The following is a 25,772-nucleotide window of genomic DNA, read 5'->3' as shown; positions in this document are numbered from 1 at the left end:
AGAGAACAAACCCAGATCACACCACCAGGGCTTCTCCTGCATGCTCTCCACTCTTTGCTTGCAGGAGAAGGGGTTAAGCCAGAGAAAATGCTTGCAGATATGATTCTGTCAAGTTCTATCCCTTTGGGCAGAATTAGACCTGCTCATTCACTGCCTGGAAGCCTCCCAAGGAGCAGCTCAGTGATCTGAGAAACAGCGTGGAGGGATTAATTCAGGGCTGGACAGACAGAAGGCAGCTGCCAGAGGAAGCCCAGCACTGTCACCCTGCTCTCAGGGCTGCTGCTGCCTCCTCCTGTGCTAGGTCACAGGGACACAGGTCATGGGAGCTGTGCTGAGGTCACAGGGCCAGCACAGAGTGGGGGGGGACAGCCAAGCCTGCAGCATCCACCCAGGAATTCAGCATCCACAGGGGAACTCAGCATCCACAGGAGAACTCAGCATCCACCCAGGAACTCAGCATCCACAGGGGAACTCAGCACCCACTCAGGAACTCAGCATCCACAGGAGAACTCAGCATCCACCCAGGAACTCAGCAACCACAGGGGAACTCAGCATCCACTCAGGAACTCAGCATCCACAAGGGAACTCAGCATCCACTCAGGAACTCAGCATCCACAAGGGAACTCAGCATCCACTCAGGAACTCAGCATCCACAAGGGAACTCAGCATCCACTCAGGAACTCAGCATCCAATCAGGAACTCAGCATCCACAAGGGAACTCAGCATCCACAAGGGAACTCAGCATCCACAAGGGAACTCAGCATCCACACTCAGCATAGACAGGGGAACTCAGCATCCACACTCAGCATCCACAGGGGAACTCAGCATCCACCCAGGAACTCAGCATCCACAGGGAACTCAGCATCCACAGGGGAACTCAGCATCCACTCAGGAACTCAGCATCCACAGGGAACTCAGCATCCACAGGGGAACTCAGCATCCACAGGGGAACTCAGCATCCACTCAGGAACTCAGCACCCACTCAGGAACTCAGGATCCACTCAGGAACTCAGCATCCACTCAGGAACTCAGCATCCACAAGGGAACTCAGCATCCACAGGAGAACTCAGCATCCACAGGGAACTCAGCATCCACAGGGGAACTCAGCATCCACTCAGGAACTCAGCATCCACAGGGGAACTCAGCATCCACTCAGGAACTCAGCACCCACTCAGGAACTCAGGATCCACTCAGGAACTCAGCATCCACAGGAGAACTCAGGATCCACATGGGAACTCAGCATCCACCCAGGAACTCAGCATCCACTCAGGAACTCAGCATCCACAGGAGAACTCAGCATCCACCCAGGAACTCAACATCCACACTCAGCATCCACAAGGGAACTCAGCATCCACAAGGGAACTCAGCATCCACAAGGGAACTCAGCATCCACACTCAGCATAGACAGGGGAACTCAGCATCCACACTCAGCATCCACAGGGGAACTCAGCATCCACCCAGGAACTCAGCATCCACAGGGAACTCAGCATCCACAGGGGAACTCAGCATCCACTCAGGAACTCAGCATCCACAGGAGAACTCAGCATCCACAGGAGAACTCAGCATCCACCCAGGAACTCAGCATCCACTCAGGAACTCAGCATCCACCCAGGAACTCAACATCCACCCAGGAACTCAGCATCCACAGGGGAACTCAGCATCCACAGGAGAACTCAGCATCCACAGGGGAACTCAGCATCCACTCAGGAACTCAGCATCCACACTCAGCATCCACCCAGGAACTCAGCATCCACCCAGGAACTCAGCACCCACTCAGGAACTCAGCATCCACTCAGGAACTCAGCATCCACAGGAGAACTCAGGATCCACATGGGAACTCAGCATCCACCCAGGAACTCAGCATCCACAGGGGAACTCAGCATCCACAGGAGAACTCAGCATCCACCCAGGAACTCAACATCCACACTCAGCATCCACAAGGGAACTCAGCATCCACAAGGGAACTCAGCATCCACAAGGGAACTCAGCATCCACACTCAGCATAGACAGGGGAACTCAGCATCCACACTCAGCATCCACAGGGGAACTCAGCATCCACCCAGGAACTCAGCATCCACCCAGGAACTCAGCATCCACTCAGGAACTCAGCATCCACTCAGGAACTCAGCATCCACAGGAGAACTCAGCATCCACAGGAGAACTCAGCATCCACCCAGGAACTCAGCATCCACTCAGGAACTCAGCATCCACCCAGGAACTCAACATCCACCCAGGAACTCAGCATCCACAGGGGAACTCAGCATCCACAGGAGAACTCAGCATCCACCCAGGAACTCAACATCCACACTCAGCATCCACAAGGGAACTCAGCATCCACAAGGGAACTCAGCATCCACACTCAGCATCCACAGGGGAACTCAGCATCCACCCAGGAACTCAGCATCCACCCAGGAACTCAGCATCCACTCAGGAATTCAGCATCCACTCAGGAACTCAGCATCCACTCAGGAACTCAGCATCCACTCAGGAACTCAGCATCCACCCAGGAACTCAGCATCCACACTCAGCATCCACCCAGGAACTCAGCATCCACCCAGGAACTCAGCATCCACTCAGGAACTCAGCATCCACACTCAGCATCCACCCAGGAACTCAGCATCCACCCAGGAACTCAGCATCCACCCAGGAACTCAGCATCCACAGGGAACTCAGGCTCTCCCTGGCCCCAAAGCCCTGCCTCCCTCTCACCACAGCTGATCCCAGCCCGTGCTGAGGGAAGGAGCTGTTTTTGTGCAAGGTGTGGGTTTGAGTCCTCTCTGAAGGAGAACAGGACCAAAGCCAAGCCTGCCAGCCCCCTGTAAGTGCCTTGGCCCCTGTGCAGAAGGTGAATTTGGCAGGGAGAGGGATTGCTGCTGCTGCTGCTGACCCAATCCTGCCCCTGGAAGCTCAACGTGTTCATCTGCTCCTGCCTGGTTTTCCTCTGCCCATCTCAGAAACTTGATTTATTGCCTTTGTCTCTCCCTCTCTCTAAACACTGGGTATCACCTGATCCCTGAAAGCAGTGAGAACAACTTCTTCCTTGTCCCTGCCTCAAGCTCTGGGCTCAATAATTGAGAGAGATCAGCAGTTCTGAGGCTGACAGAGAGCCTGGTGCCTGCTCAAAGATTCCTGACAGTGGCACCTGAAATGCAGCTCGAGGTGAGGCCAGAGGCAGCCTGTGCCCGTGCCAGTTATCCCTGCTGGATCCCAGGAGCACACAGAGCCCCAAGCCAAGGAAAAAAAGCAGCTTTTGGAGCACGTGGAGCTGCAGGCAGGCAGCTGCACCCACGCTGCACAGGGGTGGGCAGCCAGCACACAGCTGGGCACAGCTGGAGGGGCTGGCTGTGGGCTGTGCCCAGCTCCTGCAGAGGCAGATCCTGGGGAGCATTCAGAAGTCTGGCTCCTGCAGCGTGCCCACAGGAGCCAAGAGGATGGATGGGGCCCACACAACTTGCTCAGCATCAGATGGGAACTGTGTGGGAGGCCAGACTTCACACCAGCTGGCCCAAATTTAGAAAGCAGAGCCTCCTTCTTAGCCCAGCTTCCTATAAATACACCTAGGAACGGGAGAGGAGAGGAGAGATGCTGGCTCCAAAGGTCCAGCCAGCCCACCACCCTGCTGTCTCCATGGCAGCACGGAGAGGAGAAAGGGACAGGGACAGGCAGCCACGTGTGACATCTCCACCTGCACCCTCCCAGCTGCTGCTCAGGGCCTTCAGGCACTCTTTATCCATCATCTTCCTCTCTGCTGAGCTTCTCCTGCTCCCCCTGGAGCCCAGGTGAACTCCTGACCCCACAGCATCCCCCTGCCAGCAGATGCACATCCTGCTCATGCACAGAGCTCAAGGAGTGGCTGGAAAATGCTAAAAATTAATAGTTATCAAAGCCAACATGTCAAACAGCAGGCACCCAAGGAGGAGTCCTGGGGCACTCTGGGCAAACTGGATGGTGTGGCATCCCCTAACTTTTCCAAAGTTCTGACATCCAGAACTTTGGAAAATGCTGCCAGGCACAGGGAGGGGTTTTTGGGGTGTCCTGAGCAGGGCCAGGAGCTGGGCTGGCTGATCCCTGAGGGTCCTTCCAAGCCAGCACATCCTGTGATTCTGTGGGTGGAGGTGCTAAGGAAAGGAGGGGGTGCTCTGGCTCTCTCCATCCTCTCACCAGGCCCTGCTGAGGTGATGCAAAAGTGCAAAGAGCAGGGAAGCAGGAGGCAGGGATTGCAGGGGATTGGTGCCAGCCCTGGCACTGCCAGGCTTTGGGCAAACCAGCTCAGCCCCCACCCTGCTGTACTCCCAGCAGTGGCACAAGAGGCTTGCACAAGCACCTTCTCAAAGAAGCAGTGAAATAATCAGTATTTCCTCCTGCTCTCCTGCTGGGGCAGAGCTTTGGGGAGTGACAGGGCCCTGCTTGTGGACTGTGCCTTCTCCTCCCTGGCACAGACCCCCAGAATATCCTCTGTCACTACAGGACACGAAACAACCTGCTGCTCTTGCTAAGGTAAAGAGGGATTTTTATTTTCTGACTCCAACATTCATAGATTTCCAAAGGGACAGTGGACTGGAGGGTGACAGTGCCACCTCTCCAGAGACCCTGGACAAGCCAACAGCCCATCCAATTTCCTTTCCTCCATTAAAGAATGCAAAACAATGAGTTATTTGCACAAAGTGCATGGGGAGGTTCATGACAAGAATGTCAACATCAGAAGGTTTAGAAAACCTTAAAAAACCAGGGTGACAATCCTGCTTGGAAGGGATCCATGAGGACCATGGAGTCCAGCTCCTGCCTGAGCAGCTGCTGGTTTTGAGGAGCTGCTGGTGCTTCCTGCAGGTACAGCCTGATGCCCAAGGCAAGAGCACCCAAACACCACCAGCAGCAGCAGCAGCCACAAAGCTCTCAGGAGCACAGGGAAATCTCCCAGCACACCCAGAGAGCACTGAGAGGAGCTGAGCCCAGCCTGAGGGGCTCTCCCAGCTCACCTGTGCACCACTCCAGCCCGGTGCAGGTGCTCCACGGCCAGGATGAGCTGCCGGATGTACTTGCGGGCTTCGTGCTCCTCCAGCCTCTTCTTCTCGTAGATCTTGTGCATCAGGTTGCCCCCAGGGCACAGCTCCATGACCAGGTAGTAGCTGTTCTCAGTCTCCAGGATATCCAGCAGCTGGGCAATGTTGGGGTGGCGGATCATCTGCTGGATCTGCCCCTCACGCCGCAGGTTCTTGGTGACGTAGGTGTCCTTCTTGGCCCTCTTCTTGTCAATCACTTTCACTGCCACCTGGGGAGGGAGCAGGACAGGGGGCTGTTAGCTGGCACAGCCATGCTTCGTTGCTCTAAGGCTGCACAAACCTTAAAAAAAACCATAAAACATTCAAAGGAGGCAGAGGTCAAAAGGATGTGCCCCCTCGGCTGGCACGCCACGGCTTCGGGCACAGCTGCACAGGTCAGAGGAAGAAGAGCTGCTCTTGCAGCCCCACTGAGTGGTCCTTCCTTTATTTCCTGGTACAATGACAGCCCAGAATTCCTGCAAGGAAATCAGCAGCAAAGGAGAGGGGACAATCCCACTAACCACCCACAAACACTCGACAGGCTTCAGGCCGGGCATTTATTGCAGCTGCTTACTCAGAAAGCCTCCAGGCTGCTGTTTACAACTTTTAAGTGCTGGTTTTGGCTTTTCCTGGCTTCCAACATAAGACTGGAGATGCTATCCTTTCATTACAATTCCCTTAAACTGTAGTCAAGGGTTGGCTCTGCATGATTTGCATGGAAACATACCATGGAAAAAAAAAAAAACATTTTGGTACCACTCTCCTGGCACTTTTCTTTTTTCTGCCTTTTCTGGAGAGGGGCATGGCACAAGGGCAAGGGGAATGGCTTCAAACTGCCAGAGGGAAGGGTTAGATGGGATATTGGGAAGGAATTCCCAGCTGTGAGGGTGGTGAGGCCCTGGCACAGGCTGCTCCATCCCTGGAAACGTTCAGGGTCATCCACACCTCCCCTGTGACACGAGTGCCTTGGAACTGGAGGGTGAAATTGCAGGAATTTGGGTTTCCTAGTGTGTGCTAAGAGCCAGGAGCCAATAGTGCTGAGTGTGCTGCTGGCTGAGTGTGCTCCTGCCATGGAAAGATCATCCTGATAAGGAGGTGAGGTGCACAGCACCCACCAGAGCTGCCCGGGTGAACCCAGGACCTCAAACACCTGGCAGCTACATTCCTGACTGCTGACATTAAAGAGACACCATTCAGCCATCAGATAAACCAAGGGGTAAATCAGAGCTGGGTTTCACCCCTTGTGAAAGCCCCAGGTGATTCACCAAGGAAACAGACTTCAATTAGTTCATTCTCTCAGCTGGTGAGATGGAGCTGAGCACAGAGCAGTGTTCAGGCAGCAAACCACAGGAGTTACTCTGGCCAGGACAAACAGATTCCCAGGTCACACAAACATGAGATACCACACTGTACCTCGGCAGCACAACACAATCTCTGCAACAGTGAAATAAAAAATAAATTAAACGTGGGTATTTATCACAGCTGCAGGGTACCAAGCATGGAGGGGTAGCAGTATGGAGCAGCCTTCTGTTATTGATATTGGTAAGGCAGCCCTAATTCACTGACAGGAAAGAGCACATTGGACAAAAGCACATTAGACAAAAAGCACATTAGACAAAAAGCACATTACACAAGTCCACACGTGCTGCCCACCTGAGCTCAGCTGTGGAGGTGCAGCAACCCCCTGAGCACACAGAGCCAGCCATGGCACTACTGGAGCACTCCTCCACCACCAAGAATGAGCTTTCTGTGCCTTAGGGACAAACTTTTCCCCTAATTTTGGCAGGTACCTTGGCAGGCACCCCACCAACGCCAGCACACGAGCAAGGCAGTGTTGGGATTCACCCCAGCTCTGAGCCACCTTTCCCCTTCCCTCAGGTCCAGGAGATCCCCCTGCAGAGCTGACAGAGCTGACCAAGGTGGGGACAGCAGATTTATTCCAGAAATACCTTGTTCTAGGGATCAGTCTCTGCACAGAGTTACCCCAGGGCTGACTTAGCCATATATCCCTGATTTTGAGTTCATCCAGAGGTAGAGCAAGGCAAGCAGGGACCCAGTGTGCCCAGACACACTTAACACACAGAGCCTCCTGTGCAGGGTGGATGGGTGTGCATGCACCTGGAAATTTCATTCATGCAGAAGGGGAAAAGCATTTGGTGGAGAAAATACTGTAGATGTCGGGTAATCATCAAACAAACACACTGGAGCTCTCACAGCCCACTCAAGACACGCCAATTACTCAGCTCTGCTCTCCCAAGCTTCAAGGAGGGGCTCTTTGTCTCTGCATCATGCCTAACTCAAGTCTCCTGACTCCAGTTCCTGGCCAACACTGGCACAGAAATACAAAAAATAAATGATAAAGCAAGTAATTACTCTCAATATGTAGCAACAGTGGCTCTTGACATTCTGCTTTTGGCTAAAGCTGGGCTGTGTAAATAGATAAATGCTTTAGGTTATTCTGTGTTATGAGATACAAAGATGAGTAATAGCCCATATTTTTGGTTCCTGAGTCCTAGAATCACACTGTTGGAATGAATTGCTTTTCCTGAAGGTTCTGCTCTGACACATCATATGAGCAACTGCTGCCGCTCTCCAAAAACCCTCCAGGGTGGGCCTCAGCACCCAGGAGAGCAGGTGAAGGAAGGGCCAGCCCCTCTGCTCTCCTTGCAGGAGAGAGGGGCTGGAGCCCCAGCAGGGACACGTGTGCCCAGGCAGAGAGCAGCACGTGTCCCCCAGGCACGGGGACAGGGATGGGGACACTGCCAGCTCCTGCTCGGGGAGGGCTCCGCAGCCTCAGCCAGAGACAGCCGGGGGAGGCTGGAGCTGACTGGCACCAAACTGCACAGAAACGCTCACAGCAAGGCCCCCAGGGCGAAAAATAAACCTGAGAAGCAGCAGCTCCAAGGGCCAAACGCTGCCTGGAGGAATCTGGGAGCCAGAGCTGCTGCTGCCACCAGAGGTGACGCTTTTTGCACGCCCTCTGTCAGCAGTATGGCATTGCCACGAGGCAGGGAGGGGGGTCACAGCCACCCTGGGGTGCCCCCCATCCCTGTGGCCATCCAGGAGGCACCAGCTCCTGTTGGGAAGCTTCCCAGACCTGCCACCCACCTGCTGCTGCTGGGGCAGGAGGAACCTCCAGGTGCTCAGCGAGCACAAGTCCAAGCCACCCTCATCCCTCTGCAGGCAAACTTTAGGAAAAGCCCAGCTGAGGAAGCTGTGCTCCTGCAGGGATTTGCTTGCCCAGAGGCCAGTTCAGCTCATGGCCTGGATGCTCTGCAGCAGAGCTGCTCCACTCACTCTTTAAGCTCCTGAGCAATGCCCAGGTCAGATGCCCGCAAAAACAACTGCAGGAGCACCTCCGCTGCATTATTTGCTTGGCAAATAATGTTCTGACATGTTTAACCCTGCAGAGAGCAGGGGATGGCCTTGCAAAATCAGGGTGTGACATTTTGAGGGCTCTTGAAGAGCTTTCCCCACTTACCCAGCCTCTTGGATTGCTTCCTGCTGCGGGTTCTCAGCCCAGGAGGGAGGCAGCTCCTGCTGGCTGCTGCCAAAGGGAGCTCAGCTGAACTGAGAGGGAAGTGGTTGGGAAAAGAATCCAGCAAGAGCTGTGGGATTTGGCCAGGAGACCAACAGAGCACAAGAGAAGCAACTTCAACTCTCAGAGGGACTATTTCACTGTTGGAGGGACAGCCCCCTGCCTTTTTCCTCTTGTTTTTCCCTTTTTTTTCCCCCAGAGTTTTCCCCAGGCAGCAGCACTGACTCCCAGCACCTTCCTGGAGCATCCTGCCCATGCCAAGGCAAACCTTTAACTGTCCAGTTAGTCCTCAGCCAGGAGAATGAGACAAAGAGCCAGACCACAGAGATGTTTTGCAGCCAGCAGTACTGCAAGTCCATCTCCAGCTTTTTTCTTTTTGCTGTGCCCAAGGCAGCAGTAAATTCAGTTTCTTTCCTCTCTTATTTCCAGCCATAGCTGTCTGGCTTCACTTGCAGCTTGCTTTGTATTTACCACTGTTCTCACCACAAAAATCTGAGCTCCCTTTTCAAAAGCAGCTGGTGGTTTTGGGTGGCCAATTCAAATCCCATTAAACAGACCTAACTCTGAAGCCTGCACAATTGTCAGCACAGTCCCAAAATCAAGCCCTTCAAGGACATCTCATTTTGGGCAATCACCCAGCCAGGCACAGAACAAGTTGTTCATCACAACCAACTCCAAGGACTAGAAAATGCCAGTTTCATTCTCTGGGTAGAGTTTATTCTTTTCTCCAACTGTTACAGCTCGGCCAATTTTACAGCTCAGGAAAGGAATGTGGGTTTTTATACAGCAAGTTCCAGGGTCTTAAGAAATAAAGCACTACACAAAAGGGCATTCCAGCCTTTGCTGTGATTGTAGTAAAATCAGCAATGAGAAAAGGTGGGGAGGAGTCACTGAGATGTTTTCTTTCCTCCTGACAAAGCCAGGAGTTTGGGGTGTAGCTGTGCACAGCATAAATGTCTCAGCAGGCAGGAGGCCACTGGCTCTGCCTCAGGCCAGAGCCAGCCAGGAAAGCTGGAAATCAGCCCCTGAAGACACAGAAACTCCTCCAGACAAGAGAGTAGCTCAGCACACACTCACTGGTGCACTTGGAGTACATTCACTCCTGTACTTGGCCTGGAGGGACAGGATCTGCTTGCCAGGGGACACAAACAGCATCCCACCAATTCCCCACAGCCCAAACACGACAGAAAGGGACTCAGGAGGACTTTGGATAAGCAAATGAACCTAAAGCCTCTCGGTGGCACAGCCAACTTAAACATAATCCCCAAAAGCATAAGCAGGATGTGTTTGGTGAGTAAGAAAAGGGATTAGCTACACCTGTCCGAGGCACTGGGCACTATTCTTAGACTGCTCCATCCAGTTCTGCTGAATCCAGTAATTAAAAAATTATGCTGAAGTTTTGGAAAGAGCTCTGAGGAGAGCTTCAGAACAGTCTGAGGTGCAAGAACTGTTGGCTGTGGTCACTGACTGAAGCTCAAAGGGTTCAACTGGGAGAATGCTAAGCACTGACTCCATGGTTCCCTGCAAGCACCTGCATGGGGCAAAGATTTCTGATAAGAAAAAGCTCTTGAATAAAATGAAAATGAACAATCCCAAGAGGCAAACTGGGCAGACTCAGGCTATTCCTCTCCAACATGTCTGTTACCTCACACCACATCTATGGGGAGCTTTGTGCCACGTTCCACAGGCAGCTGTGATTATCCTTCCCTGGGCCTCTGCTCTGCTGTTTCCATAGAGCCAGCTGCCCTTTCCCTCTCATCTTCTGCTCCTCCTCGTTCAAACAGGGACAGACAGACACATCCTGACCTCCCAGCCTCCCTGGCACCTGGAACAGCCAGGCTCTCACGGCTCAGGGACCAGCAGGAGGTGGTTTGGAGGCGAGTGGGCTGACACAGCATCCCTGCCCAGCCACTCTGAGAAGGAACCTCCACAAAACACATTTCTCCTTGGCTCTGCACATCCAAAGCAGCAGCATTTGTAGCAGGCACAGATGCCAGAGACTGCCTGGGCAGCAGGAGCACAGCCCAGCCCCATCCATGGGAAGGACCTTGGTTCATGGCTTATCTTGAGGGGGTCACCGAGGGGATCTGCCTGGCCTTTGGCAGAGAGAAATCACTTCCAGCAACCTTTCAGTGCTCTCTGGCTCAGCTAATTAATGGGGCAGCCCTGAGGGAGAGCTGCACATTTTTACCTCCCTGGCCTCTGGATATCTGCACGAGTCAGGAGAGATTGTGCAGGGACTGATGGAAGTCGTGGTGGCAGAGAGCCAGGCACAGACATCCACGAGGATGCACTCAGAGGTTCCCAGAGAAATCCTTGCAGATCCTTGTCAAAACCAGCCCCCAGGCCGGGGACATTTCCTGCAAGGAGCAGTCTTGTCCCTGAGTGCCTGGCACAGATGGCTCTGCCTTGCAAACACTGAGCACTGCTGTCCAAAATCTCTCTGTTTTCTCAGAAAAGGGCTTCTTGGCCCCCACTCCTAAGGTAAAACCCGGCAGGAAGGCTCTAAACTCCAGGTGGGAGCAGCTGTCAGGGCAGGGAACATCTCTCCCCAGGGAAAATCAGCCATGACTCGCCCTCCTAACTCCACAGCTGACACCTTCCCATCTCCCTGCTCCTGGGGTGTGTTTCCCATTAAACAGCCCCTGCCTCACATTTCAGAACTGGAGTTAGGGCAGGCTAAGGGCCCTGATTTAATGCCAATTCAGCTCTCTGGCTTTAGGGAAGAGAGACACCCAACATTCTCTGTGAGCCACTGCTCTCGAGGCCCAGGTAATACCCTCCTTTGTAGGGATTTAAAACACAGCAGATAAAACATTTACAACTGTCAGGAGCCAGGAAAAAGGTGTCTCCAGCAAAGATTTTCTAGATAAATAATACGTTCTCTCCCTCAGCTCTGTGGACATTATTCACAGAAAACGAATTTATTCTCCGAAAAAAATGTTTCCATGACAATCTTCCACAACAGACAGAGAGCAAAGGAACTTTATTTTACATAACTTGGCTTTTTTTAGTTCTCTTTGTTGCGCTGGTTTTCCTCGCCGTGCCTCTGATCTCACATGGCAAAGGAGGAGCAGCAGGGGTGCAGCACCAAAGGTGCTGAGCCCAGAGCAAGCACTGACACAAAAGGAGACTTGGGGCACCTTCTGCTCATTTTTCCCAGGTGGTTTCCCTGGGGGAGCCTCCTTCCCACGAGGGTGAGGCTTGACCCTGCTGTCTGCCAGCCCTGCCAGAGCCCAGAGCACAGCTCAGGGACCAGCAGGAGGTGGTTTGGAGGCAAGTGGGCTGACACAGTGCCCCTGCCCAGCCACTCTGAGAAGAAACCTCCATACACCACATTTCTCCTTGGCTCTGCACATCCAAAGCAGCAGCACCTGTGCCCCACACTGCCAGGTGAGCACCAGCTCTGCCATGCCCATGGAATCTCCCCAGCTCCTGGCTGTGGCCAGCTTGGATGCCTCTCCTTACCCTTGGGGAGCAGCAGAGTCAGCTGGGAGCCCTCAGCTCCTTTCTGTGCCACTGCTCAGACAGCACACAGCTGTCACAACCCAGCCACCACGAGGTCTGTCACCTCTGCTCTCCTTGGTTTAGTGCATCGACCCCCTTTGATAGGTTTCAGTTTGCTTTTTCAATCCATTCCTGCCAACACTGGAAGGAATGCAAGCTCATTTATTACTTCTTCTACTGTTCACTCTTTTCATTCTGCACTACACTGGTGCAGAAACTCCTGCAGATCCTCGTGGCATTTGAAATATCCAGAAACAAGGGTTACCTCCTTGTGCTGCTCATCAGCAACCTCCCCTTTCCCAGCTCCTGAGAGCACAGGGGCAAATCTGCTGCACCTGCTGCAATGCAAGGAGCTGCAGCGGGTCACTGTGCAGGGAGCCAGCTGTGCTCCCACTGCCAGGACTTTGCCAGCCTTTGAAACAGGTTCAAACCACAAAACTCGCAGGAATCAATGCAGGCATGCAGATGTGAGCATCACCCGGTGTCAGCTCAACCCAAACCACCCCATCCTGCCAGGGAACCAAAGAAAAGCAGCACATTGCTGACAGCAGGCATCCTCAGAAGTGCTGAATGCAAACCTGAGAGCAGATTATCTCAGGAGGATAAGGAACTGCCACATGTGCACCCCATCAGCTCGCTGCAGAACAAGCTGCTTCACGGGAAACACCGAGGGAATCTTTCAGTCAGACTCTGCAAAAATGAACCCAGCTCATTCCTGCTCTACACTGGACAGGGACAGAGGGAAGAGCAGGGCTTTGTACCCAGTTTTCACCAGGTTATCTTCCAAACTGAGCAGCCTGGTCTATCCCAGCTCATTCCTGCTCTACACAGGACAGAAGGAAGAGCAGGGCTGTATATCAAATTTTCACCAGGTTATTTTCCAGACTGAGCAGCCTGGTCTATCCCAGCTCATTCCTGCTCTACACAGGACAGGGACAGAAGGAAGAGCAGGGCTTTATACCCAATTTTCACCAGGTTATTTTCCAGACTGAGCAGCCTGGCCTATCCCAGCTCATTCCTGCTTTACACAGGACAGAAGGAAGAGCAGGGCTTTATACCCAATTTTCACCAGGTTGTTTTCCAGACTGAGCAGCCTGGCCTATCCCAGCTCATTCCTGCTCTACACAGGACAGAGGGAAGAGCAGGGCTTTATACCCAGTTTTCACCAGGTTATTTTCCAGACTGAGCAGCCTGGTCTATCCCAGCTCATTCCTGCTCTAAACAGGACAGGGACAGAGGGAAGAGCAGGGCTTTATACCCAATTTTCACCAGGTTATTTTCCAGACTGAGCAGCCTGGTCTATCCCAGCTCATTCCTGCTCTACACAGGACAGGGACAGAGGGAAGAGCAGGGCTTCATACCCAATTTTCACCAGGTTATTTTCCAGACTGAGCAGCCTGGTCTATCCCAGCTCATTCCTGCTCTATGCAGGACAGGGACAGAGGGAAGAGCAGGGCTTTATACCCAGTTTTCACCAGGTTGTTTTCCAGACTGAGCAGCTGGCAGCTTCACCCTGCCTTCTGCTCCAAGTCCTGCAAGGTGCACACACCTTGGAGGGAGCAGCACAGTGACACACCAGGCTGGTCCTGCTCCCAGCAGGCACAGCTCTGCTCTCCAGAAGGTTTCCTGGAGGGCTGCACGCTCACAGAAGTGTGCATGGAGCAGCTTCAGCACAAATCCTGACACAGAAAGAAAAGAAAAGCTGTGAAAGCAAACACCTAGAAGGAAGAAAATGTCAAAATGCAGGCTGCAGAAACAGCCTGGCTTTGTTTCCTGGGTGCATGTAATTAAGAGTGGCACATCCAGCCAGGTGCAACAGTTGGCAGCTGTTGGATAAAGGGAAACAGATCCTGGCAAAAGCCACCCTGTGGATTCACAGTCAGGGCTTTTCAAAACAAGCTTCCTAAAAAAAAACCTGGATGGAGATGAAATCTGAAAATATGCTGAGGAACAGGTAAAGATAAAATGACTAACTGAATGTGAGAGAACAAACCCATCCAGGAAACTGATATGCAAGTATCACTGCAGGAAGAAGGAAGAAAAAAAGAAAAGCAGATGAAATTTCAAATCACAATCCTGCAGCTTTACCCTCTGATGCCCTGACAGCAAGGAAGGGCTCAGGGTTTTACCTGCAACCTCCCAATACCTGGCAGGGAGGAACAAGGAAAAGGTTGGACTGAAAGACCTGCAAATACCCTGGAAAATCAACTTTTGTCTGCACTGAGGCAACCTGCTGGCCCATGTGGTTGGCAGGGTGGTTTGAAAGTGACACCACACACACCCTCAAGGCCCCCAGAACTCAGGAAGGGCAAAGATCCTAGAACTGAGCATGGGGATGTGCCCAAGAGCCACCAAGTCTCCATTCCCTGTGCTGGAACAGGCAGGGAAAGGGGGAATTTACTCCTGGCAAAATGAACTCTGTGGCACAGAGGCATTTCCAGGTCTCTGCAGGGAGGCTGCTCTGCCCACCCACCCCTGCACCTCAGGGGGGTGGGGGGCTCAAATGTGCCTTTGCTTTGTGTTTTTTCCCTGCCTCTTTATTAAAAAAATGCATTCTGAACGTGAACTCTTCTGTGAAAAGGCCACTTTTAATATTAATTGCTTTGCCTCCATAGCAAAACTGGTAAATTGTATTTTTAGCCACTGCTTCCCACTGTTGCTGAAAGCCTCTTGACTAAGTGTAACTAAAAACGTACCTTGTTCCAGCTCAACAATAGCACTGAGGGAAATTATAAACAAAGTTTTCCCTGGAGGAGAAATCAAATGAGTCAATTTGCCTCAGTGACTTTCTTTTTTTTTTTTTTTTTTTTTTTTTTGCAGAGTTACTGGGACACTGCACTGGGGTCTGCAGCTGATAACAGGAGAGATAACACCCAGGGTGATAGCAGAGCCCCACATCACCCCACCACAGCCATGGCAGCGCACTCTCAGCTCCCCAAGAATGCAAAAACAAGTGAATTTTTATAAAAACATACCTCTTTTTATAAAAACATCTGTCTTTGTAAAGCAAAGAGATCTCCTCTGCCTGATCCCCATCACCCAGAGAACGACTTGGAACAACCCGAGGGTGTGCTGTGCTCCCAAAGTCACCCAAAACCAGCTCACTCACAGTTTAGAGCCAATGCTGTGCTCCCAAAGTCACCCAAGCACAGCTCACCCACAGTTTAGAGCCAAGCTGTGCTCCCAAAGTCACCCAAGCACAGCTCACCCACAGTTTAGAGCCAATGCTGTGCTCCCAAAGTCACCCAAACACAGCTCACCCACAGTTTAGAGCCAAGCTGTGCTCCCAAAGTCACCCAAACACAGCTCACCCACAGTTTAGAGCCAATGCTGTGCTCCCAAAGTCACCCAAACACAGCTCACCCACAGTTTAGAGCCAAGCTGTGCTCCCAAAGTCACCCAAGCACAGCTCACTCACAGTTTAGAGCCAAGCTGTGCTCCCAAAGTCACCCAAGCACAGCTCACTCACAGTTTAGAGCCAGTGCTGTGCTCCCAAAGTCACCCAAACACAGCTCACCCACAGTTTAGAGCCAAGCTGTGCTCCCAAAGTCACCCAAGCACAGCTCACCCACAGTTTAGAGCCAATGCTGTGCTCCCAAAGTCACCCAAACAGCTCACCCACAGTTCAAAGCCAAGCTGTGCTCCCAAAGTCACCCAAGCACAGCTCACTCACAGTTTAGAGCCAAGCTGTGCTCCCAAAGTCACCCAAGCACAGCTCACCCACAGTTTAGAGCCAAGCTGTGCTCCCAAAGTCACCCAAGCACAGCTCACCCACAGTTTAGAGCCAAGCTGTGCTCCCAAAGTCACCCAAAACCAGCTCACTCACAGTTTAGAGCCAATGCTGTGCTCCCAAAGTCACCCAAAACCAGCTCACCCACAGTTTAGAGCCAAGCTGTGCTCCCAAAGTCACCCAAACACAGCTCACCCACAGTTCAGAGCCAATGCTGTGCTCCCAAAGTCACCCAAGCACAGCTCACCCACAGTTTAGAGCCAAGCTGTGCTCCCAAAGTCACCCAAACACAGCTCACTCACAGTTTAGAGCCAATGCTGTGCTCCCAAAGTCACCCAAACACAGCTCACCCACAGTTCAAAGCCAAGCTGTGCTCCCAAAGTCACCCAAAACCAGCTCACCCACAATTCAAAGCCAATGCTGTGCTCCCAAAGTCACCCAAACACAGCTCACTCACAGTTTAGAGCCAAGCTGTGCTCCCAAAGTCACCCAAACACAGCTCACCCACAGTTCAAAGCCAAGCTGTGCTCCCAAAGTCACCCAAGCACAGCTCACCCACAGTTTAGAGCCAATGCTGTGCTCCCAAAGTCACCCAAACACAGCTCACCCACAGTTTAGAGCCAAGCTGTGCTCCCAAAGTCACCCAAACAGCTCACCCACAGTTTAGAGCCAATTCTGTGCTCCCAAAGTCACCCAAACACAGCTCACCCACAGTTTAGAGCCAAGCTGTGCTCCCAAAGTCACCCAAGCACAGCTCACCCACAGTTTAGAGCCAATGCTGTGCTCCCAAAGTCACCCAAGCACAGCTCACTCACAGTTTAGAGCCAGTGCTGTGCTCCCAAAGTCACCCAAAACCAGCTCACCCACAGTTTAGAACCAAGCTGTGCTCCCAAAGTCACCCAAACAGCTCACCCATAGTTCAAAGCCAAGCTGTGCTCCCAAAGTCACCCAAGCACAGCTCACCCACAGTTTAGAGCCAAGCTGTGCTCCCAAAGTCACCCAAAACCAGCTCACCCAGTTTAGAGCCAATGCTGTGCTCCCAAAGTCACCCAAACACAGCTCACCCACAGTTTAGAGCCAAGCTGTGCTCCCAAAGTCACCCAAAACCAGCTCACCCACAGTTTAGAGCCAAGCTGTGCTCCCAAAGTCACCCAAACACAGCTCACTCACAGTTCAGAAACAAGCTGTGCTCCCAAAGTCACCCAAGCACAGCTCACCCACAGTTCAAAGCCAATGCTGTGCTCCCAAAGTCACCCAAACACAGCTCACTCACAGTTTAGAGCCAATGCTGTGCTCCCAAAGTCACCCAAAACCAGCTCACCCACAGTTCAGAGCCAAGCTGTGCTCCCAAAGTCACCCAAACACAGCTCACCCACAGTTTAGAGCCAAGCTGTGCTCCCAAAGTCACCCAAAACCAGCTCACCCACAGTTTAGAGCCAAGCTGTGCTCCCAAAGTCACCCAAACACAGCTCACCCACAGTTCAGAGCCAGTGCTGTGCTCCCAAAGTCACCCAAGCACAGCTCACCCACAGTTTAGAGCCAAGCTGTGCTCCCAAATTCACCCAAGCACAGCTCACCCACAGTTTAAAGCCAAGCTGTGCTCCCAAATTCACCCAAACACAGCTCACCCACAGTTTAGAGCCAATTCTGTGCTCCCAAAGTCACCCAAAACCAGCTCACTCACAGTTTAGAGCCAAGCTGTGCTCCCAAAGTCACCCAAGCACAGCTCACCCACAGTTTAGAGCCAATTCTGTGCTCCCAAAGTCACCCAAAACCAGCTCACTCACAGTTTAGAGCCAGTGCTGTGCTCCCAAAGTCACCCAAACAGCTCACCCACAGTTTAGAGCCAATTCTGTGCTCCCAAAGTCACCCAAACACAGCTCACCCACAGTTTAGAGCCAATGCTGTGCTCCCAAAGTCACCCAAACACAGCTCACCCACAGTTTAGAGCCAAGCTGTGCTCCCAAAGTCACCCAAACACAGCTCACCCACAGTTTAGAGCCAAGCTGTGCTCCCAAAGTCACCCAAGCACAGCTCACCCACAGTTTAGAGCCAAGCTGTGCTCCCAAAGTCACCCAAAACCAGCTCACCCAGTTTAGAGCCAAGCTGTGCTCCCAAAGTCACCCAAACACAGCTCACTCACAGTTTAGAGCCAATGCTGTGCTCCCAAAGTCACCCAAACACAGCTCACCCACAGTTTAGAGCCAAGCTGTGCTCCCAAAGTCACCCAAAACCAGCTCACCCACAGTTTAGAGCCAAGCTGTGCTCCCAAAGTCACCCAAACACAGCTCACCCACAGTTCAGAAACAAGCTGTGCTCCCAAAGTCACCCAAGCACAGCTCACCCACAGTTTAGAGCCAAGCTGTGCTCCCAAAGTCACCCAAACACAGCTCACCCACAGTTTAGAGCCAAGCTGTGCTCCCAAAGTCACCCAAACACAGCTCACTCACAGTTTAGAGCCAAGCTGTGCTCCCAATTCACCCAAACACAGCTCACCCACAGTTTAGAGCCAAGCTGTGCTCCCAAAGTCACCCAAGCACAGCTCACCCACAGTTTAGAGCCAAGCTGTGCTCCCAAATTCACCCAAGCACAGCTCACCCACAGTTTAAAGCCAAGCTGTGCTCCCAAATTCACCCAAACACAGCTCACTCACAGTTTAGAGCCAAGCTGTGCTCCCAAAGTCACCCAAGCACAGCTCACCCACAGTTTAGAGCCAATTCTGTGCTCCCAAAGTCACCCAAAACCAGCTCACTCACAGTTTAGAGCCAAGCTGTGCTCCCAATTCACCCAAGCACAGCTCACCCACAGTTTAGAGCCAATGCTGTGCTCCCAAAGTCACCCAAACACAGCTCACCCACAGTTTAGAGCCAATGCTGTGCTCCCAAAGTCACCCAAACACAGCTCACCCACAGTTTAGAGCCAAGCTGTGCTCCCAAAGTCACCCAAACACAGCTCACCCACAGTTCAAAGCCAAGCTGTGCTCCCAAAGTCACCCAAGCACAGCTCACCCACAGTTCAGAGCCAATGCTGTGCTCCCAAAGTCACCCAAACGCAGCTCACCCACAATCCAAAGCCAATGCTGTGCTCCCAAAGTCACCCAAACACAGCTCACCCACAGTTTAGAGCCAAGCTGTGCTCCCAAAGTCACCCAAACACAGCTCACCCACAGTTTAGAGCCAAGCTGTGCTCCCAAAGTCACCCAAGCACAGCTCACCCACAGTTTAGAGCCAAGCTGTGCTCCCAAAGTCACCCAAACACAGCTCACTCACAGTTTAGAGCCAATGCTGTGCTCCCAAAGTCACCCAAAACCAGCTCACCCACAGTTTAGAACCAAGCTGTGCTCCCAAAGTCACCCAAACAGCTCACCCACAGTTCAAAGCCAAGCTGTGCTCCCAAAGTCACCCAAGCACAGCTCACCCACAGTTTAGAGCCAAGCTGTGCTCCCAAAGTCACCCAAAACCAGCTCACTCACAGTTTAGAGCCAATGCTGTGCTCCCAAAGTCACCCAAACACAGCTCACCCACAGTTTAGAGCCAAGCTGTGCTCCCAAAGTCACCCAAAACCAGCTCACCCACAGTTTAGAGCCAAGCTGTGCTCCCAAAGTCACCCAAACACAGCTCACTCACAGTTAAAGCCAAGCTGTGCTCCCAAAGTCACCCAAACACAGCTCACCCACAATCCAAAGCCAAGCTGTGCTCCCAAATTCACCCAAACACAGCTCACCCACAGTTTAGAGCCAATGCTGTGCTCCCAAAGTCACCCAAACACAGCTCACCCACAGTTTAGAGCCAATGCTGTGCTCCCAAAGTCACCCAAGCACAGCTCACCCACAGTTTAGAGCCAATGCTGTGCTCCCAAAGTCACCCAAGCACAGCTCACTCACAGTTTAGAGCCAAGCTGGCTTGCTCTCCACAGAGGAGCTGTGTTTGCTCAGGATTAGCACTACAGCCTGAGCTGAGCTGACAAACCAGCCCTCCACCCCAGAACGATGCCAGCTTACAGGCTGAGATGTTTCACCCCAAAGCCAGGGCAGGAACCATCTGCCCAGCATCCTCCTGCTCCCCAGTGCACCAAGGGCTTTTCCAAGCCCATGAACCACAACCTGCCTGGCACCGTGGCAGCACCAGCCCCCAGCAGCACCGTGAGAGCCCTGGGTAGGAGCCCAGCCACAAAATCCTGGGAAGGGAGGGTTTAGAAGGCTCACCTCAGCTCACCCTCCCCGGCTGGCAGGAGCTGCTGAGCCCCATCCCACACAGGTCACGCCGAGGGCACCCCCTCCTGCTGCCCTGCTGAAGGAGCCTGGCCCCCAGGACGTGCCATCCCATCCTCCCCAGGACCTTGGCAGCTCCCAGGAGTGCCAGGGTGAGGTAATGGCAGGTTTTTGGCATCGCCTCGAGGGTGTACAATGCCTTCAGTCAGGGCCAGGGATCCCAGCCTGCCTGAGGGCTCATTAATCCAGGGATTTCGTCCCCAAACACTCCATTTTCTGAGACATTAACTCCTCCAGAGTTGCTAAAGTCTGCTACAAATCCAAACCTGCTTGGTCCCCCCCGTACTGAAGTGTGACATTTCAGTGACCCCCAGGGCTCAGGCTCTGCCAGAACAGCTCCAGGCAGCAGGGCCAAGACTCTGCTTTAGGGCAATCCTACAGAATTTAGGCATTGCCTTCAGCTCAGCACAAGTGAGACTCTGCTTTAGTGAAATCCTACAGAATTTAGGCATTGCCTTCAGCTCAGCACAAGTGAGACTCTGCTTTAGGGAAATCCTACAGAATTTAGGCATTGCCTTCAGCTCAGCACGAGCAAGACTCTGCTTTAGGGCAATCCTACAGAATTTAGGCACTGCCCTCAGCTCAGCAGGAGCAAGACTCTGCTTTACACTTATTTTAGGGCAATCCTACAGAATTTAGGCAGCGCCCTCAGCTCAACTGTGGCTTTACAGACAAAAAGCTGCCTTGGGCCATGGAAGTGGGGACAGCATCAGGCCCTTAAGGAGCGACCTTCCCTTCTTGGGAGGAGCAAGGTGGGAATGGGAGCAGGAGCAGAAGAGCCTGGTGCAGAGCAGGGATGCTCTGCTGGCAGCAGAGCAGGGGAGGATGCTCTGGTGGAAGTGCTCAAGGAGCAGCTGATCTCCACAGGCAGGTGCAGAGCTCTGTCCCCACAGAGCCTCCTCCCACGACCAGCTGCCCACAGGCCATCCCTGTTCCCTGGCCAGCAGGCATTTCTGTCCCCAGGATCCCACCCTCCCCACCCCTGCCAGGCTCAGCCTCCTGCTCTGCAAGGAAGGAGCTCGGGCGAGCAGATGTTTCCCTTCTCCCCCTGTGGTGGGCTCCACGTGGGCAGAGCCAGTTTGGGCACATCTCAGCTCCTCTGAGCAGGGGCCACACCAGACAATGTGCCCAGGAGAGCTGAGGGTCCAGCAGGGTGAAATCCTCAGTGGGATGGGAAGCACTGACCCCTGGGCTGAGAGGGAGGAACCTGGCTCCGAGGGACCTCACCTGAAGCAAATCATTAATAACTCTTCTCTCCCACCCATTAACTCCAGATTATCCACAAACAGCTGGACTTGAAGAGGTGGATTTCTGGGAAGTGGACATTGAATTGCTCAGCTTGGAAGTGTGTGACTGCTGCTTCAGCCAGTGCCACAGAGCAGGGTCGGGTCAGAAAGAGCTGGGAGATCACCCTGCCTGTCCCCAGGGATGGACAGGGCTGGGCAGGACAGACACAGCTCAGAGGTCACCCTGCCTGCCCCCAGGGATGGACAGGGCTGGGCAGGACAGACACAGCTCAGAGGTCACCCTGCCTGCCCCCAGGGATGGACAGGGCTGGGCAGGACAGACAGAGCTCAGAGTTCACCCTGCCTGTCCCCAGGGATGGACAGGGCTGGGCAGGACAGACAGAGCTCAGAGGTCACCCTGCCTGCCCCCAGGGATGGACAGGAAGGAAGCAAGAGTGACTCGCCGAGTTTCTGCTTGTCACTTTGTCACAGCGTGTGTTATTCGAGACACCGAGGGAGAAAAAAACCCCAATCAGGCAGCAGACCGGGGAGCTGAGACAGAGGGGGGTGTGGTGGCTCTTTTTTATTTTTTTCCCCTCTTAACAGACTGAGATAAATGTAGCAAACCCAAAACGTGGAGGTGGGGAGGACGTGTGTGTGCATGTGCCTTTTATCAACTGCAGGATCATTGGATGTTTCTGTTACCAAGGAGAAGCACACGCTTGGTAACAGAGGAGAGCAACATTTATTTATTTTATTTTTTTTATGCATTCCTACATGATAATATTCACAAACCTTCTCGTTTTTCACACGATGAGATTCTCAGAGCCCCACATTAAATTTCTCTCCGTGACAAATTTACCGGAATGAAGAAATAACTACCCGGGAGTGCAGGAATGCCATCACCCACAGCGGCACGTTCACGGGGCTGCTGGAGCAGGAGGGAATGACACCAAAAGGAGGGAATGACACCAAAAGGAGGGAATGACACCAGCACAGCCCCAGCAGCCACCCAGGATCCTGCTCCTCCGGCAGGGAACCCTCTGTGAGGGATACATGAGAGGCAGAATCCCAGAGCTCACAGAATCCCGGAGTCACTGAGGCTGGAAAAGCCCTCTGAGATCACCAGGTCCAAGCTGTGCCCCATTCCCATTCCTTGTCCCGAATTTCACCTCCAGTCCTTCCTCAGGCCCCTCCAGGGATGGGGACTCCCAACACCCCTGGGCAGCCCCTGACAATGTTTAAAACCCCTTTCCATGAGGAAATTCCTTCCAACCTGGCCCAGCCTGAGGCCGTTCCCACTCCTCCTGTCCCTGTTCCCTGGAGCACAGCCCGACCCCCCCGGCTGTCCCCTCCTGTCAGGAGTTGTGCAGAGCCACAATGTCCTCCCGAGCCTCCTTTTCTCCAGCTGAGCTCCTTCCCAGCTCCTTCAGGAATTCTCCAGCCCCTTCCCAGCTCCCTCAGCCGCTCCTCACAGCACTCAGAAGTTGTGTGGCTCAACAAGAGCAGCACCACTCTCTGCCGGGGGCTCCGGGGGCTCGTCCTCGCTGCCCTCGCTGCCCAGCCCAGCCCCTGCTGCTCCCGATAACGCTGTCACCGGTCCTGCGGGTGGCTAAGAGCCTCTGCCGAAGGGCTCCGGATAAACCCAACAAGCAGAGCCCTGCACGGACTTTGCCGAGCAGCAGCACGATGGGGAAGAACCATCCGGGCCGCATCTCCACCCGCGAACGCATCTCCGCATCTGCCGTGCGCTGCGCCAACAACTCGAGACCGTGCCCCCTCCCGCAGCATCTCCCACGGCCAGGTGCGCCACAAGTACCTGTGGGTACCCGCCTGTCACATGTCGCGACAGCGGCGGCTCCCCGGCAACACAAGTCTCACCAAAAACCCCGCTTTTCTCGCTAGAAAAAGTGAGCAAACAAACCGGGGGGAAGATGTTAAAACTAAAGGACAAAAAGAGAGGTCAGGGCAGCCGAAGCAGCGCAAGAGGAAGGCGAGAGGGCAGCCGGGGGAAGCTGCGCGGGGGGAGCGCCCGGAGGAGCCGCGGGAACTTGGGCACGGCAGGAGCCGGTCTGGCTCGGTTCGGGACGCTCGGAGCCGAGGGGGCTCCTCCATCCTCCCGGGGGCTCCTCCATCCTCCCGGGGGCTCCTCCGTCCTCCCGGGGGCTCCTCCATCCTCCCGGGGGCTCCTCCGTCCTCCCGGGGGCTCCTCCATCCTCCCAGGGGCTCCTCCATCCTGCCGGAGGAGCTCCACCATCCCCCGGGGGGCTCCTCCATCCTCCCAGGGGCTCCACCATCCCCCGGGGGGCTCCTCCATCCTCCCAGGGGCTCCTCCATCCTCCTAGGGGCTCCTCCATCCTCCCGGGGGCTCCTCCGTCCTCCCGGGGGCTACTCCATCTTCCTTGGGGGTTCCTCCACCCGCCGGGGAGCTACCCCATCCTGCCGGAGGAGCTCCACGATCCTCCCCGGAGGCTAGTCCATCCTCCCGGGGGCTCCTCCATCCTGCCGGAGGAGCTCCACCGCTCCACCATCCTCCGGGGGGCTACTCCATGCTCCCCGGGGGCTGCTCCATCCCGCCGGAGGAGCTCCACCATCCTCCGGGGGGCTTCTCCATCCTCCGGGAGGCTGCTCCATCCCGCCGGAGGAGCTCCACCATCCTCCGGGGGGCTCCTCCATCCTCCCGGGGGACTACTCCATCCTGCCGGAGAAGCTCCACGATCCTCCGGGGGGACTACTCCATCCTCCCGGGGGCTCCTCCATCCTCCCAGGGGGCTCCCCCATCCTCCGGGGGGCTCCTCCGTCCTCCCGGGGGCTCCTCCATCCTGCCGGGGGCTCCTCCATCCTGCCGGAGGAGCTCCACCATCCTGCCGGGGGCTCCTCCATCCTGCCGGAGGAGCTCCACCATCCCCCGGGGGGCTACTCCATCCTCCCGGGGAGCTACTCCATCCTGCCGGAGGAGCTCCACCATCCTCCGGGGGGCTTCTCCATCCTCAGGGGGGCTACTCCATCCTCCCCGGGGGCTGCTCCATCCCGCCGGAGGAGCCCCTCCATTCTGGCGGGGAGTCACGCTCCTGGCCGGCAGGCACTGAGCACAGCCCGCTCACCCAAAGAGCCCCGTTCTCCCCCCGCTTTACCCCCGGGCGCGGTACCTTCTCTCCGGTGAGCACATGCAGCCCCTCGCGGACCTTGGCGAAGGATCCCTCTCCCAGCTTCCTGCCGATCAGGTAGTTACCGACCCTCTTGGTGTGCTGGAAGTCGCGGAGCCGCTCCCGGGGCGCGGCGGCGCCGAGCCAGGCGGCCAGGAAGGAGCCGCCGTCCGCCGTCGCCCGCCGCGCCTCCGCGCCCGCCGCCACGGCCGCCGGCTCGCCCAGGAGCCCATCGCCCGCCGCCGCCGGCATGCCCGGCCCTGCCCTGCCCTGCCCTGCGCTGCCCTGCCCGGTCCGGCTCCGCTCGGTGTCCCCGGGGCGCTCAGCGAAGTTGCGGCGGGGCCGCGGGGCGGAGCGGGGCGGGCGCTGGGCGAGCCGAGGGTGGCCGGGCTGCCGCCCCTCCCGAGCCTCCTCCCCGCTCCGGCGGCGGGCAGGGGGCGGAGGGAGGGATGGGCGGAGGGAGGGATGGAGGCAGGGCCGGGTCAGTTCGAATTTGCGGTAATTCAATCCGCTCGCGGGCGGCGGGAGCAGCCGCGATCCGGAGCCGCCGCCTTGCGCAGCCGGCCGTGCCCCGCTCCCCCGGCATCCCAGCGCGGGCTGCAGCGCATCCCTGTGCCGGGAATGAACCCGGACAGCGCTGCCGGGCTCGCTCTGCCTGTGGCTCTGCTTCGCTGCTGCCCCGGAGCAGCTTTTGTGTTGCTTTTCCCTTCCTCCCTTGGCCAGCGCGTCCGAGTCCTTCTCGCCGCCGTGTGGGAAAGGAGCGATGGCCACGGTCGCTCCGTGCCGCTCCCTCCCCGCTGCTTTCACCGCCGCTTTCACATCCCCATCTCATCCCTCCCGGAGCTCCCCCAGCCCCCGAGCATCCCTCGAGCGCTCCCGGGGCACAGCGGCTGCAGGCCGAGCCCGTGGGGCTGTCCCCTCGCGGGGATGGAGAAGGCCACTGCCATTGTCACCGAGCAGCCCCCTCCCACCCGGCTGGGGAACGGGAGCACCGGTGGAAGAGGGGGCAGAGCCCGCAGAGCCACCCCGCCCCGAGTTTCTGGTGGTCCGCGGTGCTCTGCCCTCCTCTTCGTGTCTCAGCTGGCCACTCCTGCTGAGGGGGAGCTGATGGAGCAGTTATTCATTGAACGCCTCATAAGGGTTTTAACCTCCGAGCCATCTTCAGTTGTGTTAGCCAGAAAGCCACGAAGAGCGCCTATTTAGCACAATCCACATTTTTAAGTTCCGCCTGCGTGCTCGTGTTAGGGAATACCCGGAGACGTGAAAGGAACCACGTACACCCCAACAGATGTGAGTTGTGTCAGCAAAACCTCCTG

At 55.0% G+C, this 25,772-nt stretch overlaps 1 protein-coding gene across 2 annotated transcripts in view; it reads right to left on the bottom strand.

The window, feature by feature from the left end:
• HUNK (hormonally up-regulated Neu-associated kinase) overlaps positions 1–24,855 on the bottom strand; it is a 49,347-nt gene extending 24,492 nt beyond the window's left edge. Inside the window, exons 1-2 of one of the 2 annotated variants that reach the window (XM_059871152.1) lie at positions 24,460–24,855; positions 4,977–5,269 (exon numbers count right to left, since the gene is read on the bottom strand). In XM_059871152.1, coding sequence (XP_059727135.1) covers positions 4,977–5,269; positions 24,460–24,708 — 542 coding nt within the window. In that variant the 5' untranslated portion in view covers positions 24,709–24,855. The remainder of the gene's footprint in view (positions 1–4,976; positions 5,270–24,459) is intronic. The other variant, XM_059871160.1, reaches the window with a different exon arrangement.
• Positions 24,856–25,772: the final 917 nt, after the last annotated feature.

The sequence above is a fragment of the Haemorhous mexicanus genome, chromosome 2 (assembly GCF_027477595.1).
Source record: "Haemorhous mexicanus isolate bHaeMex1 chromosome 2, bHaeMex1.pri, whole genome shotgun sequence".
In the NCBI taxonomy this organism is placed as follows: Eukaryota; Metazoa; Chordata; class Aves; order Passeriformes; family Fringillidae; genus Haemorhous; species Haemorhous mexicanus.
Note: the sequence above shows the minus strand (reverse complement) of the source record. Positions and strands in the feature narration are given on the sequence as shown.